Raw genomic sequence first — 12,199 nt, forward strand, 5'->3', positions numbered from 1 at the left:
GAGTTAGTCGAGGGGCATTGAACAAATTTTAAGTAACAGTGCTTATAAAGTTTAAGCGTAGTTTCAAAGTTGATGAATAATTTTTTCTCAAAATAAATTCCAGATGATGCACGTATTAAAAGTTGCCGGAAGATGTAGCGTCTGCGTGAACGGCCGAGACTAGCGTCTGACTATAAGCGATCCATTACTACTTCTACTCTCCTTTTCTCCACTTAACGCAAACGCGCAGTTAATCGTGCTTTTATTTTTATATCTTCTAAATCTCTTCTTGCTTTTATACGTTACTTTATACGTTCGCAGAGACGGGACTTTTTAAAGTAACAAAAGTCTTCAATTTAATCATTTAAAAACCGTTTGAAATCTCTCCCGAAATCTCTTATACGATTTCTTCCGTACAAATAAATCTCAACAGATCAATACGCTTAAAATCAACATTCTAGAAAGATCGCATGACGAAACGCCGTTGCAAATGCAACTGAATACGTAATCGACTCTATTTTTAAATGAATTCAAAGCTGCGCCATGGAGTTGTCGAACGTCGTCGCGTTCTTAACGACTATAAAAGAGACAGTTGAGTGGTCGCGAGGTCGACAGAAAAAGAGGAAAAAGGTAAAAAAGAAGGTCCGGACGCTTTCGAATCGATCGACAGCGAGCAGCCAGAAGGTGTGTGTACGTACCTCCATGCCACGTCGATTTCTCCATCGCACCCACTTGTTGAACCCTGGTCGCCAATATTCGACGAAGTACTCTTCGGTGTACTCGACCCCGTGGCCGTTCCCGAACCTGCCCTGGGTCCTGGTGGACGTCAGTATACGCGGACTGTGCAGATTCACCTCGAGGTACTCCTTGCCCTCCTTCGTGACCATATTTTTCGGGCACCAGGCGCCGCCGCCCTTGTCTTGTCTCAACCTGGGAAACCGAGGAATTACGACAAGAATTATTACGACGGCTCCGCCGCGGGAATATTCTCGTGCAAAGAGCATACTCTACGTTTACGTGGGTATCACGGGATCTGCGAGAGACACTCGTGCAAAAACGCCGAATCTTTTCGTGTTTCCTTCGGTAGCCGGAGATACCGCTCCCTTGTTTCGTATGAATAAGCAATGAAGGTTGTATTTAACTTGGGGGTGTGCAGCAAATTTTCTTTCCCACCAGCCAGGGGTGAAAAACATTATTTTCCAACCCTCAGTATTTCGATACGCGTAGTAGAATAATTAATGGTTACTTTTTCCTCTCCCTCTCTCTCTCTCTCTCCCTCCTTCCCCTCTCGTTCTGTCTCTTTCTTGCTCACTCATTGCCTTTACCTGTATTTTTTTTTGGCGAACGTGATTCCACACAACGATCGACCGATGTACACGTATAAATTAATGGCGTGTGGATTGATTTACGAGCAATCGTTTAACCGGAGATATTTTTTCACTATCGATTTTGAGTTATTTATAATCATTTATGTGTGTCGATCCGCATTTCGAGATAATGGCTTTCAACATTGGTATCAGGAGACGTGGAAGATAAGAGAGGGGGAGAGAGAGAGAGAGAAGAAAATAGTGAGAGGGCGAGATAGACAGTGGTACAAGGTGGGAAAGCAATCGACGTTTAATCATCGCACAAGTTTCTGACCCATTTATGTACAACATCGACGCGGAGAACAACGACAAAGCAGTTTCGATTCCAGGCCACTTCGTCGACGATGGAACGCCGTTATTATCCACGCTTCCACCCCTATATCTGCGTAGCTTCGACGGAATGAACAGACTCAATTTATAAAAAAGTACCTCGAGAATGCTTGATTCGTATTGTTACAATTTCGCATTGAAATTATATCTTCAGATATCATATAGCTTCTTTAGGAATCGCACGATGCACTGTCTTTGAAAACGTGACAGGATTTTATCAAGCGATGGAAGTGCGAGTGATCAATACTTGACCTGGAAAGTTAACAGTGTAACAGAGGAGTGTTTGAGCCGAATGTTTAAAATTGTCATGTGAACGAAATTAAAATGTCATGTGAATTTCGAAGGATTAAATATCGTTTGGCAATAGTTGCATCAAATAAAGAAAAATAGATTAGAGAAAGAAATTTTTAAAGATATTTCAATGTAATTACCATTCTTCCACGTTTATCGCTTCACGAGTCAAAAAGCTATCTACAACTCAAATATCCCACAAAATATCTGGAGAAGCAAACTACAATATTGGTGAAACATCAGAATATAATTCCTACCGCATACGACTTCTCCCGGATGCCTTACATCGTAGCAACTACGAAAGCCTAAAATTCTCGGCTCGATTCACGGGTATCTTCATACTCGAAGCAACGATTTACGAGCCGAAACAATTTATCTCGTCCGTATCGAAATCTGAATGCTCGTAATTTGAACGATCCTCGAGGGAAAGCATTTTCTTATCCAACAAACAAATCCCTCGCACGATAATCTTCCAACGGAGATACGTTCTAATATATTCCTCCTAAGAACCAACCAAACGTTTCCTAGGCCATACACAATCATGGACATTCCGTGAAACGAGACCCATAATTTCTAGCACGAAACGAGTTTTTAATTCAGCGAGAGCCTGGAAGAACGTGGCCCCGATGCATACGGGATACGTGACTTCACGTTCAGTCCACTTGCTGAGCAGACACCACGGCCGACTTTCCACGCGTGCTCCCAGCTAAAAATACTGCCGCGGCCGATAACAAGATCGTATTATATACGGGCCAGAGATTCATCGGGCGATAAGAAAGTTAGCCGGCAGAGTTTAATTTTAAGCTCTACTTGCCCCGCGCAACGAGCTTTCGGAATTAAGGATATTGGGCGAGCGAACCGCGGCTCAATCCGAGTGGCTCATTATCGCTCGCGAGGCGGTGGCTCGCTGCTAAACAGCTCGACCGTTGGACTTCATCGGCTGGACTTCCTAGGCCGCGATACAATTTCCTTGATTTTCAAAGCTCGTTAGCCTGGTAATCGTCTTGAAATGAAACCCTCGCCTCTACCGGTTGGCGAGACCGGCCAACTTTTCCCCCCGATATTGCGCGGATTCCCCTCGTCAATTAAAATTAATGAAAGCTGACCCACTGGCTCGCCGCGGGCAAACCCTGCCTCTGACAGGCCGCGATACTTTGTTCCGATCCGAGCTCAACCCGGAACTGCTACTGGTAATTAATCTATTATTTCGTTGCGATCTATCGTTCCGATTAATGGGATAGTTTGACAGTCGAGTTAGAAGACTGGTTGGATATTTTGGATTATTTCGATGACGATGACGTTTGGATTAAATATTGCACCGGGATTTGTTGAATTTACGTATTCCGCACTGCGTTACGTTAAAATTTTCGTTAAGATCTCTCGTGCGAGTGAGGTGTACTTTAACAAGTGGAATGTGTTAAAACAGGTTAGACGATTTGGATTATGCCAGCGATACTGGCGATGCTCAGCGATGGTTTGTAGTAAATATCGAACGATCAGAATTTCTACAACTTAAGTTATTTTTCATTTCGGTATGTTTTATATTAAAGATTTTGTTGCGACCATGGATCAGACGTATGTACTTTTCAAGCTTAGCTACAAACACTTATTCAGACACACGAAATACCTGAAAGAGGATCAAGTACTTACTTCATCTTATCGATGACAAGATAACTTGTCTCGATTAAAACCTGCCAAACTTTCGTTACTTTTTATCGAATCCCATATCATGATATCATATTTTCAAATAAAAAAATAATCGGCTCTCCATCTTATAACCGTTAACAACTCCACAACCTCTGATACATCCATTTATTCCCCTATTTACGATCATCTCCCTATAGAACCAGTAACGGCGATCCTCTTATCCGCAGAAAGGAAGAGAAAACTTCATCGTGATCGTCAAAGCAAAGAAGATTTTCACCGACAAAAGATCCGCCGCGAGCGAAATCGTGCTGCGGGTGTATCGAGAGTCCAGGCTCGATTTCACAGGAAAAGCATGGAATTTCCCACGAGTGGACGTTACTTCCGGTGTATCCTATACGATCCACGTCCCGATCCAGATAGACGCCATGCATATACGGCACAAAGCGGCTGGAGAATCTTCATGGAAATATTTCAGCTGGTTCGGTCGTCGAGCACTATCATACAGGCGGCATGCCCGCATGTAAACAATAGACCAGGCGAAACCCACTGAAAGCGTTTGCGGTTAATTAGGCAGCAATGCTGTTAACAATGTCCTGGCTTCGTCCCTCTTCTCCCCCTTCCGTCCCTCCCTCGTGTCTCTCTCTCTTCTCAGCCCATTTTCGTCTATCCTATCCGCAGACCTAGCTAGTCACACCGCTGAAATTCTCCGCAACGCTGCAGCCTCGACCAGGATTTCGTTCGAATAAAGTTATCCCCGACCTCTCCTTCAACCGACTGATTCCACGATCGCCTCGAGGTCGCTAATTGTCTGTCGTTCCTGCGGGCTAATTACGTCAGCAAGGAAATTAACCGCCGCACAGAGATCGCTGAAAATTTCGACAACGACGATAGAACGTCTGGCTACCGATGCCCGCCACCAAATTTCTATTCCCTTTTCTCTTGACAATATTTGAAAGTTGGTCGAGCCTGGTTCCCAATCTGTCTAATTTTTTTACATGGATGTCTGACGTTGAGACATAGTTTGATGGCACGACATCGCGTGGTTGAGACGCGTAATGATATTTTAGGATGTTAATAAGGATTATACGGTGTTTTGAAAGTTCGCGAGTAAGTTTGCAGATAGTTCGTAAATTTGTACTTTAATTTAGTACGTCTTGAAGTTATTAGACAATGTCTCACTTCCGTCAGGAAGTAACTTGTGGTATCTGCTGGTTGTAACGCTATGACAAAATAATTAACATTGTTTTGCATTTTGAAGTCGTCGTGTAAATAATATGGAATGACGTACATGTACATACGTGTACAGTGGCTACAAAAATTATTGCCACGTCGTTGTATTTCTTCTAATATTTAGGTATATACTAGTCGATTAGATCCAAGTTTATTAAATTTCGTGTCATTTACTAGTACTTTCATATCGGTACTATTAAATCAAGTATGCAATCTAACAAAAAAGATCCTTCGAATATAAATACTTTACAAGTATCGAATATCACACTTGTTGAATATCTTCGATTTTACGAGTACATTACACAAGTAGCTGTTGTAAGATTAAATTTCATTAAGACAACGTTTTTATTTACTCGTAAATATCGAATCAATAAACTCAAAATCATAAATCAGTATGTGAAAACTGTTTTGAAAACATTCGGGCTTTTGCAGAGATCCGACGCTTCATCTTGATGAGTTTTCTTTTTTCCTTTAAAATCGTACGACGTTTCTAACCGAAATTACTTTAATTCCCTGCTGAGTGGTTTACAGTTCTCGCAAAGGCAGAACGTCAACCATGACGTTTCAATGAAGATTGTGGTCGCCTCCCAAGAAGCGTGCGTTCCGCCGCGTTTACGTAATCGAATCATGGCCGACAAGTCCGGAGTACGTAGTATGATAGCGATAACAGTTTCTTTCGTTAATAGCGTCATCAACGTGGCCAGATGCACCACAGTGTCGGCCGTAACAAAATGAAAGAGAACGACGCTCGAGGAATCGCGAGGACTTCTCTTATGTTCGTTCTTGAAACCAGAACAAATTCGCCCACCAGAAAAACGCTGCACTTGCCACGTTTCGGGAACAGGAAACGCGTAAAAGAAGTTCGAAACGCGGTAGTTAAAGATACGTAAGGGTTTTCTCGTACCTTTAATCATAAAATTCTACAGGAGACCATAAACAGCGACCGTAACAACTTCATCGAACTGGAAACCTTCCCTGTTAGGTTCCAAAGATAGATGAAATTCTTCTGAGTAATACTAAAATTCTGTGCGTAGAGATGATAAATAAAACGGATACAGAAAAGAATGTGAGTTAGGTCGATCATAGTACAATAGGTATATTTTCTCTGAGCACACGAATCTTTGTTGTTGGTTAAAGATTGTCGTATTTTAAATTGGTTAATAGGAGGGACGCAGAGGACTGGTAAAAGTGACGAAACTGCGGATAGTTATATTTTAATATCGAAACTAATCCTTCAAACTCTTTCTGATTCTGCCTCAACATCAATTTTATTTGCGGATACTTGTATGCGTTGGCACGAATGTGACATTCTGTAAAAATTGTTTACCAAAAAAAAAAAACTGAAGATTGCAAATAGTCAAGTTAGTAAAAGCTGAAGGTTCCTAAAAGAATTATACATTTTATGTATAATTCATTCTGTCACGAATGTACGAATGTCACGAATGAACACGTGTGTATGTCACCAATGTGTTCCGTTTCTTGTATATTTTATCTTATTTCTGGACAAACATTCATTTATGTCACAATTTTATTGAACTCTTTATATAACATCGAACGACGAGAAGAATAAATGGGACATGTCGAGACCAAGTGAGCTTCGAAAATATTTGCATCGACGTAGACTCTGAGCGTCAATCACTAACATAATATAAAACTGATGTCGACGTCTATTCTACGACTGTATCTACGTACGCTGCCAAAACTCTATCAACGAAAAGTTTCCGAAATATCAAAGATAGAATCAAGCAGGAACTAGATCGAACGATGAAAATCTCTCAAACAAATGTGTCGTACTGTCATCCTCAAAATGCATCGAATCGAAACAAGATAATTCAGCTTCGTAATTAGAAGCCTAACCCTTTGCTGTTTTACATGGAATCCCGCTATCGGAGTATTCTAATTTCTTGGAAGATAGTTACGGAGTTCGATCCTAATAGGAAGCCAATAGTCCCGAGGAAATTTACGGTAGCAGCCAGGGAGACCAACCGACCGAGCAAGCCAAGCAGCCTTATAGCTCGGCCACTCCAAAGTAGCCTCGCTGAGAAATGCGCCCGAGTGGAAGCTCGGCCGACCAGAGAGGCATTACGCTGCCTCATCAGTCGAAAGGTGCATTAGCATTGCTAATGACCTGCGATCGTTACCGCCACACGCCACACCGAACACCATCCTCGTCTCGCCAACCTTGAGTTCTGGCTACGTTTGTTATTCGAAAATGAGCCATCACGATCGTGTCTGTAAAACTAACACCCGAGGTAGCTTCGTCCTTTTTTTCTCTTTGCATCTTCTTCTTTTCACTTTGTAAAGCAGTTGGCATGGTAACGGCTAAGGTATGTAATTTATCTTTAGAAACTGCAGACATTCGTACTAGTTTTCAAGAAACAGTAATATCTGATTAAGTAATCGTGTTGATTTCAAGGAGATAAGGTTCTATTCCCATACGAGGTACACGGTGCAGACTTCCGTGAAAAATTAACTTCTATTATTCAGTATTCCATACTCGAGCTACGTCCCTGATGAATTTTTCCAGTCTACGGAGAGATTAAACCCTCGTACTGTCAATTCGCGACGATACATCCCGAATAATGAACGACCGAATGTGCGAACCATATATATATAGTAATCGAATTACAAAGTTGCCTTGTCGAGCGCCGGTGTCGTCCGTAAATCAATACGATCACCGATGTGTAAGCGAAAAGAATTTACGGCGCGGTCACTTTCGACGACTTAGTCCCTGAACGGCGAACGATATTCGAGCCACGTTCGCAGACCGCTCGATTCCTTTTATTATCTGGCCGCGTACGTGAGCTTCCATCGTACGCCGCGATGACGGCATCTAGCTTTCGTCTGTGATTCTGCTGGCGCGTTCGACGAACGTCGAATTTAATTAAATTTTTCTATAATACGGCAATCTCGGTGATAGCAGCAGTCAACGCGACCCGGTCCACTCCCGGATTCATGAAAACCCCTTAGACTCTTACTCGAGTGAAACTAGGAACATTGCACGGTATAGCGGTAATGTTTCGACGAGAACTAACGTTCTCTCTAATTAGACGCGAAATGAGCGACTATTACAATGTACGGTGCACTCCGGAAGACGAACAGCCACTCGTGTGACGCTAAAAAGTATGCATTTTCGGCTAACAAGCTCGGGCCCGATGCCCGGTATATACGCTGGATCATGCAGTGGTTCATAAAAATATTTGGGCGTTTGGAGAAAGTTTTCATCGATATATTATGTGTTATACAAAACATTTTGAAATATTAAACAATCGTAATCGAATCGTAATTAGGCTGAGACTGAGATATGTTTTACCACGATTATATTGGTAAAGTTTGATTGGTAGATCTGTAAATGTATGCAAAATGTACAGGATATTTAGTAAAAATACAAAAGTATTTAAACATGATATTGATAAGCCTCGATATTAAGTGGGTCCATCTTTAACACTCGCCATGTGTACTTATTTTCTATTAAACATGTTTACAATAAATCTGTCGCAACTTCTATATAGATTTTCTGATTGTTTTCAAGTTCTACCAATATAATCAGGACATTGCCAATGAAATTCCGATACGTTTTATATGTGTATGTATGTGCGCAGAGATGTATTTAAAAAGTCTTCGAAACCAGTATCAGAAAATAAGTAACCGCTGATAGAAATGGGAAAAAAAGAGGAGGATAAGGATGAAGGAAGAAGATTGAATGGATCACAGATGGAGGAGATTGGAAACGAGTGATTCGATATTGTAGAAATTTTCGAGGCAGAGAGGTAATTTAATCTCTTAATGGCCATTTTCTCGACGGGAATTATAAATATTGCCCCTCTTCGCTCGGATTTTCAGCTTAACATTCGGTGAATGGTAACTGGCCGCTTGTATTTCACCGTTCGAACAAATATCGAAGGGTAATTTTTCACTGATTTGTTAGAAATTCAACTTCTTGTAATTAATTCTGTCTCGAGGGAACATTTTTTAATGGCAAATTATACAGGCAGTGGTTCTGAAACGTATCAAAAGATAAGAGCTGTAGTGCCTTTGGAAGTAATTATGTTTCTGCGATTTCAACTCTGGTAATTATATAAGCTAAATTAAACAAGGTGCACTGATATAAATCTTTGGATAAAATACTGCGCAGACGTTGCAAATACAAATGTTATTTCCGACTATCACAGTACATTTTCATTAACTGACTGATTAAAATTTCTGGCAGTTCGTTTCGTCAGATATACACACTACAAGAAGAACGATTTTTAACGCGTTTCCAATGTTAAACTATAAAAAGAGCTATATATTTAATATTATACTGAGAAAGCTCATCAATTACACGAAACATACTAGATCAAAGAATTTCCCTTATTCATATCTGTCGCTACTCAATCTTACTTTTATTATATTCGTCAAGCTCTTTCAACAAATCTTGACATTCGTATTGCGTGATTTTCTATAGTACTTGTATTTAATATAGTACAGTACGTAGTACTTGATCACACAGCAACAATACCTGTTTCTAACAATACTTCCAAGAATTCTACAAACAAACACAAACGCCAACAATCTAATATCCTTCGAACTAAACAACTATCCTCGACTACACAATTAACTAGACGTCTCAAACAACCAGAAACACCTAGAACCACGATTAACTCTTGTAGTATCTAGTAACAGCACTTGCTCAGCTCGCTGGCTGATTTATTGCATACGCAACGACACGTGGCGAAACAGCCGAAGAAGAGTACCACGTGTTGCTTCCCTTCGTCTTCACCGAGTGGACAAATAATTCCTTGCAGTTTTAGAGCGTGCGAGCTTTATCCAGTCCAAAACCTGCTGACACGCTTCTTTCGCGAGGAACTTAGCCGGAGGTCCCTTCTGAAAGAAATCCCTATTACCAGCCAGAGTCAAAGACGTGTCCTCCTAACTTTTCCAATCTCGCTCGCGCGACTTGTTTCGCAGGTCAACGAGTCTCTCCGCAGTTTGCTCGGTCGATCGAATATTTTCGATGGACTATCGTGAAAAGGGGGCACGCGGGGATGGGAGAACGGCGACACGGATTTATAGGGAAGCGGCGGGTTATGGCGTGCCAATGGGAAGCGGGAGAACAAGCGAATATATAGCAGGGAGGCAGCGCGTTCTTTCACGCTCGCGCGCACACCTGTCCCTCGTTGGTTGCTGCTGCCGGGCTTGCGAAGCTTGCGGGAACGGTTATCGAATATGCCGGGAATGCTGCCGCCGAATATGCCATCAGCCAAATGATCCGTGAAAATTCCAGCTGCCCCGGTGCGATTTTACGCGAGCTCGATCGAGCCTCTTTTTTTTTCTATTCCCGTACACGGTCGCGTGCGCGCCTCATACAATCTTGCATACGTACGTGTGTACATGTGTGTATACATGAATGAGTACATAGAGGTACGTAGGTACGCGTACGAGTAGGGAGATGGAGATGGAAAAGCAGCGTGGTCTGAGCTGGAAGAACGAGGGAGGAAAAAGCTGCAGTCATACCAGAACCGTCGATATTAAAGCTTATACTGAATGACAGCGATGCTCGATGGAACGTCACGGATTGATTCTGCTTCCATTTCGAAGCGATCCGTGGATCTCGATACGGAGCACTTGTCAATAAATAGAACCGTTCCTTCTCATACTCCACCGTTCTTCCTCTCTTTCTCTTTCTAGTTTCCGTCTCTTTTGGTCCGTGCTCTTTTAGTAAATCGTCTTGAAAATTCGCAAGGCGTCAATCACGGCCATCCACGACATCCGGCCAGAGTTATGAAACCGTTTTAACCTATCGAGGAGGGCAAATAAGAAAAGCTTCGAAATAAAGTTCTTAGGATGATATCGTTGCTTCTTCGCTGAACACGAATAGGTCCATGATGAACCTCAAATATTCAAGTTACAATTTAATTAATAGTTAACATAACGATCTCATTTATCTTTCGCTCGAATTCTTATTTTCTTTAGCAACTTAGTTATCAACATCTACTTTATTCAAGAGGACTGGGGTATAGTCCCAGCAGGATCAAAGACCGCAATCGTCGTACAGATTACTCAAGGAACTTTTTCAAGGGGTCGCTTCAATTTACACCGGACTTATCCTACATAAGGGCTCGTTCCAGAATTAGACCTCGCTGCCGAATCTATTAGGCGGAAATGGAGCGATTTTTCTACCGTCACGACCCCCGGCTCTTTAAGCTTCCGCACGACATCGGCCTGCGAGGGCAGCACCAACCACGCGGGGTCGTTCGTAGATCCTTTTTCAAAGTCTGCCGTTAAGCACGATAAACCGGATGAAAAAGCGACGACTTATACATTTATAATACCATATCACCCTATCTTCGTCCTTCTCGCGTATCCTTGGCGTCGGTTACAGATGGAAGGAGCAGGGACGCATCCGGCTCGATCCCCCCAGGAGAGCCTCCACAAGTCAAACTCAATCTGCAAATGGGGCGATCCCATTTTCGTTACTTCGATGCTACGAGTTCGACCTGTCGACTCCATCGGTTCTCGATGCGGGCCACGTATGAACTTTCGTGCACGGCTAGATGTGACGTCGCGTGTTTCGATGGACTGGAGTCTTGTCGTGAACGTCGCGTTCGTTTGATGGCAAATTTATCGGACGCACGGATGGAACCCCAAGATACAACATACAGAGTGGTAAATTGAACGTAAGCGGGGAATTAGGCCACCGAGAGACCTGGAATTTAATTTGCAATTTATTTTCCGTTCGACCGATAGATAAATTGCGAACGTCTGGAATGTGAAATTGAAATCAGGCTTTATTCGTTTTAATCCATAATTGCAGGCGTTTGTATTCTTTTTATTTTTTTATCTTCATAGACAGATAGTTCCTCAAACTCTTGCAATTTTATTTATTAAAACAACGTTTCGTGCAAGTTAATTTAATGTTGCCATTTAACTTGATATGTAAACCGTTGAGAAGCAATATCGACTAACCCCATAAATTAAAGAGTAAAGAAAGGTGTGTTGAATTTACAATCTTTTAAGAATTTCCGCGGAATTTACGCTTATTTGTAATATCTTGCAATAAAGAAACTTATGCAAGTTGATAATTTCATTTTCTGAAGAAGAATTTTTTTCATTTGCAAGTGCTTACAACTTCTACAGGTTTTAGATTGTAATAAAGAAACGGAAACACAGATTTCTCCCAGAGATGGGGGATTAGAGACTAACTATATGATAATGGGTATAAAATGTGCGGAACAAGCGTACTACATGTTTAACTTCATTTTCATACGTACAATTCGGTTTACTCGTGTGCGCAAACACGGAATGCGGTCAAGTTTCATCGCGGTAGTGACAAGCCTGAATTTTGCACTGCAAACAACCGTTAGCATAAGATC

At 41.9% G+C, this 12,199-nt stretch overlaps 1 protein-coding gene across 1 annotated transcript in view; it reads right to left on the reverse strand.

Moving 5' to 3' along the window:
• Positions 1–12,199, reverse strand: part of LOC122569046 (discoidin domain-containing receptor 2) — a 214,021-nt gene that overhangs the window by 72,555 nt on the left and 129,267 nt on the right. Inside the window, exon 5 of the mRNA XM_043729508.1 lies at positions 678–909. Within this exon, the coding sequence (XP_043585443.1) occupies positions 678–909 (232 nt within the window). The remainder of the gene's footprint in view (positions 1–677; positions 910–12,199) is intronic.

This window comes from Bombus pyrosoma, linkage group LG7 (genome assembly GCF_014825855.1).
Source record: "Bombus pyrosoma isolate SC7728 linkage group LG7, ASM1482585v1, whole genome shotgun sequence".
Taxonomy (NCBI): Eukaryota; Metazoa; Arthropoda; class Insecta; order Hymenoptera; family Apidae; genus Bombus; species Bombus pyrosoma.